Below are 17,162 nucleotides of genomic sequence, written 5' to 3' on the forward strand. Positions count from 1 at the left end.
TAAACACATTGGAAAGGGGACATACCGATGGCAGAGCAGGTCAGAGAATTGTGTGCGTACTCCACCCATGTCAATTGCTGCGACCAGGAGTGGGGGTTGCGTGAAGTCATGCATCGCAGTGCCTTCTCGAGCTCCTGATTTGCCCGCTCTGACTGCCCATTGGATTGGGGATGGAATCCGGAAGTCAGACTGACTGTGGCTCCCAGCAGGTGACAGAACTCCTTCCAAAAAGCGGAGGAGAATTGTGGACCACGGTCAGAAACTACATCCTTTGGCAGTCCGTGGATCCGGAAGACGTGTTCCAGGACCACCTGGGCGGTCTCCTTGGCGGTTGGGAGCTTGGGGAGGGGAATGAAGTGTGCCATCTTGCTGAATCGGTCAACTATGGTGAGAATGACGGTCTTGCCCCTTGAAGGGGGCAGCCCCGTGACAAAGTCAAGGGCGATGTGAGACCAGGGACGTCTGGGCACAGGCAGGGGCTGCAGCAATCCGGCTGGGGGCTGGCAGGACGACTTGTGTTGGTTGCAGATGGGGCAGGCTTGGACGAATTCCCGTACATCCTTTCTCAGAGCGGGCCACCAGAACCTCTGGGCGAGCAGGTTGTAAGTGCGGGTGGAGCCAGGGTGACAAGCTAGGCGGGAGTCATGTCCCCACTGAACGACCTGGGACCTTAGGTTTTCGGGGGACAAAAAGGCGGTCAGCTGGGCAAGTGCTGGGACCGGGCTGGTTACGGAGAGCTTCCAGCACCTGTTCCTCAACAGCCCAGGTCAGAGCTGCTACGATGCAGGGACTTGGCAGAATCGACACAGGATCCTTGGAGGGGTTGTCATCCTTCTGGAATTGACGGGAGAGGGCGTCTGGCTTGGTGTTGCGTGATCCAGGCCGGTATGACAGAGTGAAATTAAACCTGGTGAAGAACAGGGCCCAGCGGGACTGCCTGGAGTTCAACCGTTTGGCCGTGCGGATGTACTCCAAGTTCTTATGATCGGTCCAAACGAGAAATGGAGTGGTGGACCCCTCCAGCCAGTGACGCCACTCCTCCAAGGCAAGCTTCACAGCCAGCAGCTCTCGGTTCCCTATGTCGTAATTGCACTCAGAGGGGGACAACCGACGTGAGAAAAAGGCACAGGGATGGAGCTTCCTATCCTCCGCAGCCCACTGAGAAATCACAGCACCAACTCCCACATCCGAGGCGTCCACCTCCACAATGAATTGCCGGTCCACGTCAGGCATCTGGAGGATGGGAGCGGAGGTGAACCTTACCTTGAGGGTACTGAAGGCCTTGTCGGCTGCTGGGGTCCAGGTGAAGGGTTGCTTGGTGCTGGTTAGAGCAGTGAGAGGGGCAGCAACGGTACTGTAGTTCCGGATAAACTTTCTATAGAAGTTAGCAAACCCCAGAAACTGTTGCAGCTTCTTTCTGTTCTCCGGAACTGGCCATGACGTGACTGCTGATACTTTGGCAGGATCCATTTGGATACTTCCCTCTGCCACTATGTACCCCAGGAAGGCCACTGTCTTGACGTGAAACTCACACTTCTCTGCCTTGGCGTAGAGGGAATTCTCCAGAAGACGATGAAGGACTTGCTGGACATGGCGGGTGTGTTCAGACAGGTTTCTGGAGTAGATTAAGATGTCATCCAGGTAAACGAAGACAAACTTGTTTAACATGTCCCGCAGTACATCATTCACTAGAGCCTGGAACACAGCAGGAGCATTGGTGAGGCCAAAAGGCATAACCAGATACTCGTAGTGGCCTGTTGGTGTATTGAATGCGGTCTTCCATTCATCTCCCTCCCGGATCCGCACTAGGTGGTAAGCGTTTCTGAGATCCAACTTGGTAAAAACAGTGGCTCCCTGGAGCAACTCAAAAGCAGAGGTGAGCAGAGGGAGAGGGTAACGGTTTTTCACTGTGATGTCGTTGAGTCCCCTGTAGTCGATGCAGGGGCGAAGAGATCCGTCCCTCTTCCCCACAAAGAAGAAGCCAGCACCGGCCGGAGATGAAGATGAACGGATCAATCCTGTGGACAGAGAGTCATTGATGTAGTCCTCCATGGACCTTCTTTCAGGAGCAGACAACGACAAAGACGGCCCCTTGGAGGGGCTGTTCCAGGGAGGAGGTCGATGGCACAGTCGTACGGTCGGTGAGGGGGCAGAGATGTGGCTCTTGCTTTGTTAAACACTTCTCTGAGACCATGGTAGCATTCTGGGACATGGGAGAGGTCAGGGGCGGAGTTAGTAGGTACTGGCCGAGGGGTAGTGCGGCAGCAAGCAGGCAGGTTCGGTGGCAGTCCTCTCCCCACTCCCTGATCACCCCGGTCACCCAGTCGAGCTGAGGGTTGTGCCGGGGCGGAGCCATGGGTAACCCAGGATGAGGGGTTGGCCTGGAGAGGGGAGCAGGTGAAACTGGATAGTTTCTTGATGGTTTCCGGACAGACCCATCAAGACCGGGGCCGTGACATGAGTGACCGATCCGAGTAAGTGTCCGTCCAGTGCCCGGGCAGGAATAGGAGGTGTCAAACGGAGGTTCTCCAGTCCCAGTTGGCGTGCCAGCTTGATGTCCATTATGTTGGCTTCGGCGCCAGAATCCACCAGAGCAGCCAGGGTGTGAGTAGAGTCAGAGAGGCGGAGGTGAACTTGCAGCAAGGGTTTGCGGTCGGAGGACTGGATGGTCATTGAGCTCAACCGGACTCCCCCTATGCCCGGTGAGCTTCGGCTTTTAAAGGGCAGGTTACCACACGATGTCCATCACCTCCACAATAGAGGCAGAGGTTTGAGGTGAAGCGGCGCTGGCGCTCTGCAGGAGTGAGAGAGGCTCGCCCAATCTCCATAGGCTCAGACTGATCAAGCTGACTTGGGTGAGTGGCAGTAGCTGACAGGAGCCCAGTCGGATCTCTCCGAATGCCGGTAGTTGGTGGACCTTGGCGCCCCCCTCTCACGACGACGGGTCTGTATCCTTCTGTCGATCCGGACAGTCAGTGCGATGGCTTCATCAAGAGTGGAAGGCAGTTCATGGGAGACCAACTCGTCCTTGATATAGTCAGCCAAGCTATGGAAGAACGCGTCCACCAACGATGGTGTGTTCCAAGAACTTCGTCTTGCCAGGGTTCGGAAGTCGATGGAATGGTCTGCGACTGTACGCCTGCCTTGTCGAATACTGAACAGTTCACGAGACGCCTCTGCGGTTGGTGAATCCAGGTCAAACACCTTCAGCATCTCCTCAGCAAACAGGTCGAAGGTTGCACATGCGGGGGTTTGACGTTCGAACTCTGCTGTTCCCCAGAGTCGAGCTCGGCCCGTCAGGTGAATGATGGCATACCCGACCCTAGCCCCCTCCGTGGCGAAGGTCCTTGGCTGCAAGGAGAACTGAAGTCGGCAGCTAGTCAGGAATGGCCGGACCTGGGTAGAATCGCCGTTGAACCGCTCGGGGTTTCCAATCTTGGGTTCCGGGGCAGCGGCTGAAATGACCGGGGCAGGTGACTCGGAGGCAGGGCTGGTGGGCAGACTGGCTGGGGTAAGGTTGGTGAGGAGTTGGATGATCCTGGCGAGTTGTTGTTGCTGCTGCTGGGACTGCTGCTGGTGCTGCTGGAACTGCTGATGCTGTTGGTGGCCGACCTGAAGCAGAGAGGTGATGTCGCCGCTCATGCGGCCTAGCTCTCTCTCAGTGTGTTCCAGGCGTAGCATGGCGGTGGGTTGCTCAGGTTCTTCGGTTTCCATGTCGGGGGAAGTGTGCGCTGAGTCCATGATGGTCAGATCGTACTGTCACGGTTCAGACAGACGACAAGAGGACCACAATTGCGTCACACCAGAAAGTTTATTAAAACTTAAGGGAAAAGGGAAGTAGGGAGTGAGTGAAGGCTCCAGGGGTTATCCCGTCCAATGTGCTGGGTCTGTGCCCCCCCCCAGTGGCAGCGGTGCGTCCGATGACGCCGGTGGTTGGTGGTCCAGAAGTCCTGGGGGGGGGAGGAAACACAGACACAACGGGGCGGATGAAACAAGGCAGAAGTACAGTTCAAGGGAAATCCAAATACGTTGTAGCAAGGCAGAAGGCTGGTCAGAGTTACCGGGGTCGAAGAGTAGTCAGGAGTCGTAATGGCAGACAGCAGGTCTGGTTTTCCTGGGGCAGAAGAGTATCCAAGAATCAGGCAGGTCCGGGGTCGCAAAACAAGGGTGAGCCAGAAGCGCGAGCACACAGGTTCCGGGTGTGAGCTTTGCAGACGATCTGACAAAGGAGAGCTGAGAGACGGGACTTTAAATACTGGGAGAGGTTAGTGGGTAATGCAGCGCAGCTGGCAGAGTAATTAGAGCCGAGCAGAGCAGGGACAGGTGGAGCTCGTTAGGCTGAGTAGAGAGAGAGAGATGAGCAGAGTGGAAGATAGTGGAAACACATTAAGGTGGTAACCCGGTGGAGTGAGAGGGCTCATGACAGAACATCGTGTTGGTCCAAAACATATTACATGATGGCTGTCCTTGTGCACAAGGTCTTTCATTTTCTCTGACATGGTATTTGGACAGTAAGTGTAAAAAGTGAGTGTTATTGTAAGCCTCAGGCAACCTGGATGGGATCTACTGAAGGAACTATGAAACACTTAAACGCTTAGCAAAATATGCAGTGTCCTTTTTATTATTTACTCTCAAAGTGTTACCCAAAATCCATTTCCTGTTAAAGAGAAAAACAGTAGCACGCCTCATTTAATATGTGTTAATCATTTTGCTTTTCCCAGTTTGATATTGAAAGAAATTGCCTTAGCAGAGGCTGTTAGACTGTTACTCTTAGCTAAGTGCTGTGATAGGGCTGTTTTGCAGTGATTACCCCTATTATGAGGAGCAGATCGATAAATCATACCATCCTCTCTCTTTCACACACATGCACACACACACACACACATCATATTGCCTGCATGATGATAACCTTCCCACCCGTATAGCATTGTAATGGCACAACAACACACTGCTGCTGCTGAAATGCTGAAAAATTCAAACAGGGCTGATGGGATTCTGTCAAGACTATGTAAAAATGATATACATTTATTCTAAATGGGCAGTCAATTGTAACCAATGTGTTTTTCGGTCTCCCTAGAAAACGGCTGCTTTTGCTGCGCATTTGTAATTTTCACCTTTATCTCCCAAGGATTGAGGCATCAATCTTATTTAGTCAGTGCTACTAGAGCTATTTCTCAGTGCGCTAGACGCTAGTGATGTTCTAAAGACAGGATAGTGACAAATAGCAAATAAAACCGTTTAGAGAAGAGAAAGTACCACCTTCTTTTCGTTTGAAGTCATTTATGCGAAAGAGTCTGATTTCAACCGGAGTCAGTGAGGAAGACGTTGTGACAGTGGAGAGGGATCACACACCTAAGTGAAAGGAATAAACTCTAACTTGTCACGTTTAGTATTTACCTGAGAAATTGGGGCCGTTAAGTGGATGGCATTAGAGCTCAGAATCTGCAGTGTATGCCGCTACACATTGAGCTTCCGTAGTGTGTCTGTGAGCAGAGTTACATCATAGATTATTCATATAGATGGCCTCACATGAATAAAACCTGAGACTAAAGCTCAGAGAGAATGATTGAAAAGTTAAATCCACCTTCAGGGTTTGTTGTTGTTTGTTTGATGATTAAGAATTTATATATACAGTATATAGCCATGTAATAAAGTTATAGTTTATTACATCTCTCATGTATAGAGGAATAAGCGTTACCAATTGGATTACTGAATATGAACATTTTACTTTTGTATGATCAACAGTTTTTTATTTCCAGAGGGAAAAAATATGGATATTTCTTCTAACTTCATCCAACTTATGAAAGCCTAGCAGATTTCTCTCAGCTCAGGCTTAGCTCAAACACAGCCTGAATCTGAGGTAGACTATGAAAAGGATTTAGAGGCACACAAATTCTATACACCTTGATGCCTGGGTGCTGGCGCGTTTGTGTGAAATGAGTTAATATGGGGGCTATTCAGCTTATTGCCTTTCAGACAATTTCTCTCCCAGCTACCAAAATAACACTCAGAGACCGAGGAAGCGTTCCAGTTATTAGTTTTTCTGTCTGTTGCCCGCAGTCTCTTTGATAACCTCAACACTGATGTTCTTCTGAAGCCTGCTGCAAGGGGGGGGGGGGGGTCACCTGGAATTTTCTGTTGCTTTACTGTTCCCCCAGCTTGAAAGACATGCTCTACAATTCAATTTGGAGCCCGGGATGCAGTGGTAGCACAGACAGCAACAGGAGGAGAATTTCTGCCATAGAAACCTTGATGTGCTTCTATAGTTTTTTCAATTTCTTGACCAAGCTCTCCAGATATTTAGCCATGTTTGCAATGTTTCCCCCTCTAGTAATAGTAATAGGACCCCTGTAGCTCAGTTGGTTGAGCATGGCATTTGCAACGCCAGTGTTGTGGGTTCGATTCCCACAGGGGGCCAGTATGAAAAATGTATGCACTCACTAACTAAGTCGCTCTGGATAAGAGCGTCTGCTAAATTACTAAAATGTAAATGTAATAAGTAGCAATGGGGTCAAACATATTCCGTGATAAAATTGAAGGAAAGCAGTTGAGGGGAGGGGAAGGGGGCAGTAGCCTCTTAGGTGCTTAGTCAGCTTGAAACACAGCACAGGGACCATTACATACTGTACATCCTGCCCTGGAGTGGATCCACAGGGTTACCAGTTAGAAATGACTCACTTAGTATGGTAGTTCTGTAAGAAATCAGTACTCAGTGACCAAAAGAGGCAAAAATGGAGAGGTTGCCCAGACGCCAAATGCAGAAAAGCAAAAAGGGAATCAAAGTAAATATTTAATACAAACATCAGCCGGCTCAGCTTTCATACAGTATGGTTCAGATGCAATTGATCAAAATCGGTTCCAGTGCTGTGTACCTCAAACACTGTTGTAGATGTTTTATTTTCACTTCTTCAGCATGTTGGAGCTACACACACTTAGCCCTGAAGATACGGGTTTCCACTGCTACATTGACTATATTAAATTACAAGCGAATTATTAACTTTATACGCACCCATTTGATTTGCATTGGAATTTAGATTTAAGACTGAGAGAGCTATTTATATTATCTGTAGGGAACCGTTAGATATTTGAATGCCATTATGCTTTGGTACAAGGTATGATGGATACGTGAATATAGCTATAATGTGTGTGCGTAAAAAGCACTTGTCTGTTCCCAGAAAGGAAGCCTGCTCAGGGAGCACTCAAATAGCCTATTTATGTTTGCATTGATTTATACTTGACATCCTCCCACATTTAGACATGTTTTTGACACATACATGTACACATACAGGCACACACACACGCACACACACGCACAAGCGCAGAAAACAGCACATTCCATGTAACAGCTGCCAGACAAACATCACGTCCTTTTACTCTCCGCCCACTGCTGCTATGATTCATATGACTGACTGTGTTTTCTCCACCCTGTATAGAGCCAAGCACCATTCCAACATTAACCATTGAAAAAGAGAGATAGCATTAGATAGAGATAGATTGGTGCGAACAGAAAACTATGTAAAAGTGGTCGTTGGTTGTGCGGCAATAGATTTTTTCAGACTCTTAATTGATGACTGCTGATTTACTTGATTGTGTTCGGTCCTCTATAAGATAGTCTTGTCACCAGTATTGACACACCCCTGCTCTGCAGCGTTGGGCGGAAACAAAGCTAAAAGGAGAATAGAAGTCAAACAAAGTACAAAAGGTTAGAAAAATGAATGATGATGATGCAATGATACCATTTCCATGTATCTTGTTTCTCCACCTTGAATCAATGTGGCCCTCGACAAGGGCAGTGATAAAGGCAATGACTATGAGAAGGAGGATTACTTTGGCCTACACTGTATAAATCACAGATACAGATGAGTCTTTCTGGTCACACCAACTGTATGAAAAATCCAATGAATTGTATTTTGTGTTGCGTAAGCAAGATTAACATTCCAATACCTCTACCCATACTCCTCTGTATTTCTCTGTTTACCCTCCAGTACAGAGACGAGAACACATCACACAGAAGAACATTTTCCCTCCCTACGCAATCACCTCGGCACGCTGTGCTAACCCTGACCTGGAAGTTGAAAAATGAATGGGCTGTCATCAGCAAGAGGGATGTGTTAACATTCTCCAGGTCAGGGCTGCCTCTGCCTGTCATAATGACTGACTGTTTCTGTGATACCTGGGGGGATGGAAACTACACCTGCAGTGGACCAAACACACATTTATCATTTACCCACCATGCACCATGCCAAGGCACTCTCTCTCTCTCTCTCTCTCTCTCTCTCTCTCTCTCTCTCTCTCTCGCTCTCTCTCTCCCTCTCTCGCTCTCTCTCTCTCTTTCTCTCTCTCTCTGATGACATCAGAGAAACAACAATGAAGATCGGAGATGACGACACATTATGATTATTATGGTGTAAAGGGCTGAGGCATGAGGCCTAATGTGTGGGATGATGAATGAGCCTGTAGGTCTCAGGGTTAAATCAACCATGCAGGGTGTGTGTTATTGGGCTGGAGTGTCCACGCCTTCTTAATGTTATTGGTGTCTGGGCTGTAAACTCGGCCTTGGCTCTGATTTGTACTTTATCATCCGCTGGTTTATGAGCTATGACCCCCAGCTCTGAATTATACCACCATGTGGACTCCTAATAATATCCCTGTGTGTGTGTGTCTTTGTCTGTGTGTGTGCTGTGCAGTCCTGAACATCACATCTGAGACGAGCCAGACAGAGATCTGTAAATGAGCTGCTAGGGTTAATCTCATTACCTGGCTAGGAGTCAAAGGAGGCTGTGCAATTACTAGCGCATAGCTTTGATACTGTAACTAGGGATGTGCACCTTCTAAGGTACCACCAAGACTATAGACAGACTATGAAGAGATTCCCACTGCTACAGTTTTCCTTTGGTTATCTCTGTTGGGTAAGACGTGTTGCGGTGGTTGAGTTAAGGGGTCTAGAAATAGGACCGACATACACAAACACACATGCCCAGACACAGGGTGGAGTAGGGGGCAGAGGGGGGACTAGGATCCAATTACAGCGTCCTCTGTCATCCACAACTCATTAAGACACACTTCCCTGTCTGAGGAGTGAGCCAGGCGAGCCACCTAACTGCTGGGGGTTAAAATGTCATGCAGCTCTGTCGCGGTGTAGCTTAGCTACCCTCAATCGTTCCCTCCTTCCCTCACTCCCTCCGTCCCTCTCTCCCCCCACCAAGGCATCATGTCCAATTAGGCTGCAATATCCTCCACATGAAACCTGGCTCCCTGGCTCTTCTGCCTTAACAACATAGGAGAGGCAAAGGCAGAGTGATGATGACTGGACCAAAGACAGGGGTATTTTTATGGAGGACTTGCCTTGCCTGGCAGCCCAGGGGAATTTCAATCTTGAGGCTCGCCCTGTTCTTTCTTGAGAAATTGATCTTTGGTGGGCTGCTAGGGACCGTTGGGATTTGCACTTATTGCGCTCTGAAATTGAGGCTCAAGCCGCTCAACTTTGTTGTGACAGATCGATTTGCAGGCAGATTTTCTGTGTTGTCCAATTATAATTGAATTCTGTTTGCTGCCTGGGCCATGTTCCCTCCCTGATAAAACACAACTACTTTCCCCAGATTGGTGGCATCATGGGGTGACAGTGGCACTGTGCTGGAGATGACAAAGTGAATATGTGAGCACCAGATTAGCATTCCCTCTGTGGATTCAGCTGTCAACCATCGTAACGCTGAGAAAAACTCTGAAGGCAAAGGATTAATTGGTACATTCAGATAACTTCATACAACAGTAGAGATTATTAAATAAAGAAAACTGATTTCAACATCTAATATTGCACACATAAGCCCCTTTTACTACATCAACTTTTAGTGTGGGAAATGAAACATAAAGAAACAGGCTGTTTTATCAGGGAAACCTCCCAGACATCTGGTCTAAGTTATACAGGGGTGCTGCACTGTAGCCATTATCATGCTAAGCAGTCTATCTTCAGAAACAGACATCTGCAATTAGCCACCTCTATTCCTGGTTGGGTGGATGGTGTTGTGATTCTTGTAAAGTGGCAGGGCATGACATCTCCCGACAGACTGAAAAGGCCTTGAAAGACATCAGTGTGCTTACGAGGGAATTCATCCACCGCACGGATGGACGGACAGGTAGCCGGCTTCAAAGACCCTAACGACTCATTACTGTCCTCCTAATGTGGGGAGGACGCCCCACATCTCTCCTCACTTCTTTACCCTAGTCCTCTCTCCTCTAGTATCTCCCCTCCTCTCTCCCCTTTCTCCCCTGTTCTCTTTCATCTCTCGCCGCTTCCCTGTTCTCTCTCTCTTTTCTCTGTCCCCTGTTCTCTCCCCCCTCTTCTCAGTCTCCTCTCACCGGCCAGCAGTGTCCTCTGGGATAAATGGGCTTGGTCAGTTAAGACAGAGGAGCTGATGTGAGCTGCCTTCCTATGGCTCTGTGGTCATTGCCAAGTGCCCTTGTGCTTGTATCGCCTCATTTAGGTTAGAACCCCATCACCTTCTCTCTACTGCATCGTCTCCTCAATGGCTTTGTCTCGTGAAATGATCCTTCTTAAATGAGGGTAGCTAAGCTTCTTATGAGTAGGGTTGTTGCGGTGACCAGTCATGAGTCATGAAGGCAGTCAAAATCCACGTGACCGTTTAGTCACGGTAATTAGGCTTCTCCAAGCTCTTATGCTGCTGCTGGTCATTAGTAGCCTACCAAACTTGCTAACTGCCTGGTACTCAGCACTCTATTGTCCCTCTAATCACTCTGACATCTATGCAAATGTAATCGAAAATCTAATCAAACACTTCATGAGAGCCCATGAGCTCATGGTGCACAACATTTCTATAGGCTATGCAAATGTCAAGAAAACAGAGTGTGGTCCTCTGTAGCTCAGCTGGTAGAGCACGGCGCTTGTAACGCCAAGGTAGTGGGTTCGATCCCCGGGACCACCCATACACAAAAAATGTATGCACGCATGACTGTAAGTCGCTTTGGATAAAAGCGTCTGCTAAATGGCATGTTATTATTACTAAAAAGAGGAGGATCCCATTAGCTTTCTATAGGCTAGGCCTACTATATTTATTTCTCAACATTCCTAATATTAAGCAAATTGCTTATATTTACAACAGGAGTATAGCCTACCTGGCTGGCATGAAAATGAACCACTGGAAAAGCGTCCTCCATTCGCTATTTAAGTGCATAGATGACATGTATTTTTCCCCGCTGTCCCTGTTTCGATACAGGGGCATGATAATGGTCCATTCTAAATCATAACAAATTTCACACATATATTATTTAGTATATGTAAAGACAAGATTAAATCAAGAATAGTCTGATGGGTGACAATATTAGCCTATCACTTGTGAATTATATATTATCACTTGTGAATGATGCCCAGCATAAGAAACAATGCCTTTTTTTGCGACTTTTTCAAATCATAGTAGCACACCTCATGTAGCCTAGCCCATAGGCCTATATGTTTTGATAAGGTTTGTATCACAACTAAAGTGGCCAAATAATTTCTTAAAATTAGGCTAATTAATCCGCTTTTCAAGGGGTGTAGAGCCTAACTGGCATACATAAGCAGCGCGTGAGTTTCAAGTTTGGGGAAGATACTTTTCACCATAAAAATGCACATTTATAATAAAAGCATTACATGCATAATTGCATTTGCGGTCACTTTTGATAATGGTGTTTTCCGCTAATGGAACATTCAAGTTTATAGCCTACTACTGTGTGTGCATTGCTGCGCTTATAATGTGAAGAAATAGCCTAATAGTTTATCAACATTTTAAGCTAAATGTTTTGATCTGTTGCGTCAGCCACATTGCGTAAAAAATGTTTTTTGATGCTAGTGGTTGTATTAATTTGGGATCTATCGCATCCCACAACTGTCTCAGACTATGTTTGGAATATTTCTTTCTTTCACAGAATAGGTCGACTTTTGTACTATGGGGTATAGTAGATTGACATAGGCTAGTGCTTTTGCTGTTCGTTAGGCCTACTCATCTTGTTGGCTGCCGAAAAGTAAATGTGGACAGTTCTTCCAATATCTTCGATATGCTCCTTGGAATTGGATAAGGACGCGCGCAGTTGCGTCCTCGATGTGGCTTCCACACATCTCCTGGCTTCCACACATAGCCTACAAGCCACTGATGCAGACCTTTGGAACATCTCAACAACGTCTAATAAATCCATGTAATATAGCCTACACCTTCACAATAAATCCATTATTTATTTTAGACAGGTCTAAAGAAGCATGATATGAAGAAAATGTAGTTTCAGAAGAACAGAATATCATACTCTGAGTTGTCCGTATGTTAGGTCCTGATCTGGCTATGCCAAATGGCTGTGGGCTACATTTTATACATTTTAGTCATTTAGCAGACACTCTTATCCAGAGCGACTTACAGTTAGTGAGTGCATACATAATTTTTCATACTGGCCCCCGGTGGGAATCGAACCCACAACCCTGGCGTTGCAAACGCCATGCTCTACCAACTGAGCTACATCCCTGCCGGCCATTCCTTCCCCTACCCTGGACGACGCTGGGCCAATTGTGCGCCGCCCCATGGGTCTCCCGGTCGCGGCCGGCAACGACAGAGCCTGGATACGAACCAGGATCTCTAGTGGCACAGCTAGCACTGCGATGCAGTGCCTTAGACCACTGTGCCACTCGGGAGGCCTACACTAGTTCATTTAGCAGAAAAGATTTGCTTAGAATTCCATGGCATTATTTTATAGTATGAAGAATACAATTGAACAAAGCTGAATAAAATAGAAAGGATATTGCGCACATGCGGCTATTCTGTGTTGAGCGGTTAACAAAGAAATAGGTATTCCTATATGCTTAATTTAGAGTTATTAATGTAACTTTAGTTGTTCTACAAACGTTGGGCTATGTGTTTCGATTTTATATACATTGTAAGGCTGCATGAGGTTAGGTGTCATAAAATGGCTCAGTGAGACAAGTCTGGTAAATATAATGAGTCCACAGGAACTTGAGCAGATTCTCTTCGCCAGGTGTAAAGAACACAAACAAAAGCACCATAAAAGAAAAGCCTAGTAGAATTCCCATCGGTATGGCTCCCTCGGGCTACCTGTATCTCCCCTGAGTTTCGCCTGAGGACTATACGGTTCTGTCGTTCTGCTTAATAAGATAAAATAGAATTTGCAAAACAGTGAGCCAACTCCTTGCCACAACCTCCAGCAGGTTCTTCCTGTAAATGTAACATTAAGTTTCTGGTGTATTGATGCAAAAAGCCATAAGCCAGGGAACATATTATAGGCTGTATTATTGTCTCGATGGCCAACAATTACCCCGGCGCTGCCGCATTGCATGGAAATCAGATTTAATCACTCAGCATCAGCAGGCAGTGATTCATGGGCCTTCAGTCACAATGTCGGCTGCCTTTTGTTACCCAGCAGGCTGTAGGGGACATGACAGCTTCACCCAGAGCCCCATGGGTGCGTGATTGCGTGCGTGTGTGTGTATAGTTATGAGTGCGTGTTGAGGATTTTTCATTAGGCTCCATTCAAACTGTCATCAGGGTAGAAACTAGAAACCTGCTAGCTTGCTAATCACCAGCATCATCCAGGCTGGGGGGAGTATAGACCTCTGGTTCCCATCAGCCCAAATGGCTGGAGCTGGAGAATCTGGCACATCAGCAAAACAAAACAGAAAATAAATACAGGAAATATGGAAGAGGCTCCAGTTTATGGGTGATTTCAATCTGCTGCCGCTGCACAAAAGAGGGTTTTATTCAACTAGAATTGATACGCCCTCCAGATTCTGCACCAGCAAATTCGGTGGTGTGTCTGCATCGTCTGTGTACACTGTTTGTCTCTGTGGTTGTCGTCGTTATGTTGAAGAGATATTGTGAGGATGGGGACTTGCCAAAATGCTGCCATCAATTGTTATGTTTATGACAGTGTAAACCTAATTTAATATCATAACAAGCAAAAAAGCTGCACATCAGCTTACAACACAAATTCCACAGTTGGACGTTGTTGTTCTCGCAGTTTCTAAAGTGAATTCTACCCCAGCAAGTTGTTTACAGTGGGGTTTGTGTGATGAGTGGAATGTTTTTTGTTTCAGATCTCAGAGTCAGAATGGGATGACCTCCTGGAAGAGTTTGAAGAGAAGAACTACCTCAATGCCAGGCGATGGAAACCAGGCCAGGACCCGTACAAACTGTATGCCTTCAACCAGAGAGAGAGTGAGAGGATACCCAGCAACAGAGCTCTCAGAGACACGCGCCATTACAGGTAACCTATACAGCACAGCACACGTACATACCCATTAATGTGTGTGTGCGTTCATGCACACGCATATGTGTGTTTAAGTGTGTGAGAAGGCATTTGCGAGGATGAGTCATTTCCATCTTAATAGTGCCAGATCACTCTGTCTTTCAAACAGGGCTGCATGTGTCTGCTTCTGTGTGAGCTAACGATGGCTTGTTTCCTCAAATTGGATATGGTTTTTATCAGATGAGAGGGAGTTGATCGGTGTAGCAGCAGCTACAAGCTGCATAGAAAGAGATAATTGCCACATGCGCTGCAGCTTGTGTGAAAACAATCCACTTCATTGGTAGGTGGGTGCTTACATTTGTCCTATTTCACACATGTACAAGTGTGTATTACGTGTTAATTGGACATTTATTTTTGCATATCCTACTCCCCCTGAAACACCCTCGGAGAGTAGGGTCACAGCCAGGGATCAGCCATTATTGATAGCAACTCTGGAGCAACTGGGGTTAAGTGCCTTGCTCAAGAGCACATCGACAAATGTTCACTTAGTTGGCTCGGGGATTCAAACCAGCAACCTTTCGGTTACTGGCCCAATGCTCTTAACCGCTAGGCTACCTGCCGCCCCCATTACCTTCGCTTTTATTCGCACACTTCCAATTAGACTAAGACCTTTAGTCTTAAAGTGGATATCATTCAATTCCTCACTGTACGACTGATGTTTCAAATACCATTAAGCAACAAATCCTACATGAATCCCTCAAAGACTGATTTCCACATGAATAAGAAGAACACAGAGGATGCTACTATAATAGTGGAACACCTACAGACGCTGCAAATATCAAACAGCAAATATCAAACACCTTGTTTGCAAATATCATAGGATGATTTTTGGCCACAGAAACACAGACTTGGCAACTTCCCACTCAATTGTTGACTGGTGTGATGTTTTCATTAATGAATCAAGTTGAACATTATGCTGACAGAGTCTACCCTCTCTAAATGTTTAACTAACATACAAAAACCCTTAGGAGGCGAGAAAATCATGTTACTTTACACAGACTAATCTGCTGGCATGAAGCGTTCATTTTAGAGCACTATGCTCTATTTCAACTTAATTTGACAGTGATGTTAAGCTTCTTTTCCATTCTGTTTTCAGGACTATTAGCTGCTTGCTTTTAATGGAAAATTCCACCCAAAAACTATCTTGCATCATACGGGATGATTTCTGTATTTTGAAAGTTATATATCTTGAAAACGTTATTGCTGACAAGCAAAACATTTTGGGACTATGTCAACAATGGACTAATGAAACGAATACCAAAAGACCGTTTTGGGGTGGAGTTTTCCTTTAAGCTGTGTGTGGGCGTGTATTCTGTGGATGTTGCTTTGTGCATGTGTGTGTGTCTGTGAGTATAACAACCTATTGTTTACAGGGCCTACAGTACAGTGTATGACCCTGCTCCCACTGGGAACACACTGGTTAAATCAAAGTTGTTTCCACGTCATTTCAATTAAATTAATTTGAACCAATGTGGAATAGATGTTGAATTGATGTCTGTGCCCAGTGGGCTGTGTGTAGAGGTCTCTGGGGTCAGAATCAGGCTCAGTGTGGTTCTGGTTCTAGGCCCACTCAGTGCTCTCTGCCTAGTAGACAGTTAAGGACACTGATGCGCCTCTCAGCCATACTCCCATCTCCCACAGCTTCTATTCATCCATGCTGGAATGAAGGGTGAGAATTGAAGGACCTCTATTGATTTTCACAGTTAGTGGTGTGTTTGTCTCCAGCACTCAGGAACCGCCTGCTTGTTAGCTTCAGCAGAAAAACCTGTTTATGTAATCCATGTGATCTGCTCGGACCAAACAAAAGAGAAAGATAGATGTGTGTCTTTATCATACACATACTATCTTGCATTTAGTTTTAATTTAGTTTTAGCTAGTTGTCCTGTACTGTAGTTACCTAGTTGGGTATGTGGATGATCTTCATAAATCTTTATCATGCATTTTTACTGGTGGAGAAAGGTTTGCTGCAATGTTGATGAACATGGGGCAATTACTAATTTATGACATTTCTCTAAGTTGCTTACAGCTATGGGCTATTTTAAAATGAACAACTACACACCCCAATCTGGGTCAGCCTACCAGCTTCTTTGAAGGTCCAGATTACTGTAAAACCATGAAAGTTTAAACATGGAAACTGCATTAGGGGAAAGTGGGGTAAGTTGAGCCCTTTTTTACATTCAGCATCACTCCGTCAAGGTATATATAGTATTCTTTCTAACAAAGATATCTACATACAGTGAGGGAAAAAAGTATTTGATCCCCTGCTGATTTTGTAGGTTTGCCCACTGACAAAGACATGATCAGTCTATAATTTTAATCGTACGTTTAATTGAACAGTGAGAGACAGAATAACAAAAAAAACTATGTCAAAAATGTTATAAATTGTTTTGCATTTTAATGAGGGAAATAATTATTTGACCCCTCTGCAAAACATGACTTAGTACTTGGTGGCAAAACCCTTGTTGGCAATCACAGAGGTCAGACGTTTCTTGTAGTTGGTCACCAGGTTTGCACACATCTCAGGAGGGATTTTGTCCCACTCCTCTTTGCAGATCTTCTCCAAGTCATTAAGGTTTCGAGCCTGACGTTTGGCAACTCAAACCTTCAGCTCCCTCCACATATTTTCTATGGGATTAAGGTCTGGAGACTGGCTAGGCCACTCCAGGACCTTAATGTGCTTCTTCTTGAGCCACTCCTTTGTTGCCTTGGCTGTGTGTTTTGGGTCATTGTCATGCTGGAATACCCATCCACGACCCATTTTCAATGCCCTGGCTGTGGGAAGGAGGTTCTCACCCAAGATTTGACGGTACATGGCACCGTCCATCGTCCCTTTGATGCGGTGAAGTTGTCCTGTCCCCTTAGCA

General features: G+C 46.2%; 1 protein-coding gene across 2 annotated transcripts in view; it reads left to right on the forward strand.

Moving 5' to 3' along the window:
• LOC121548907 (polypeptide N-acetylgalactosaminyltransferase 14-like) overlaps positions 1 to 17,162 on the forward strand; it is a 135,732-nt gene that overhangs the window by 16,821 nt on the left and 101,749 nt on the right. For both annotated transcript variants that reach the window (XM_041860562.2, XM_045210243.1), the window contains exon 2: positions 14,087 to 14,256. In XM_041860562.2, coding sequence (XP_041716496.1) covers positions 14,087 to 14,256 — 170 coding nt within the window. The remainder of the gene's footprint in view (positions 1 to 14,086; positions 14,257 to 17,162) is intronic.

This window comes from Coregonus clupeaformis, chromosome 33, assembly GCF_020615455.1.
Source record: "Coregonus clupeaformis isolate EN_2021a chromosome 33, ASM2061545v1, whole genome shotgun sequence".
Taxonomy (NCBI): Eukaryota; Metazoa; Chordata; class Actinopteri; order Salmoniformes; family Salmonidae; genus Coregonus; species Coregonus clupeaformis.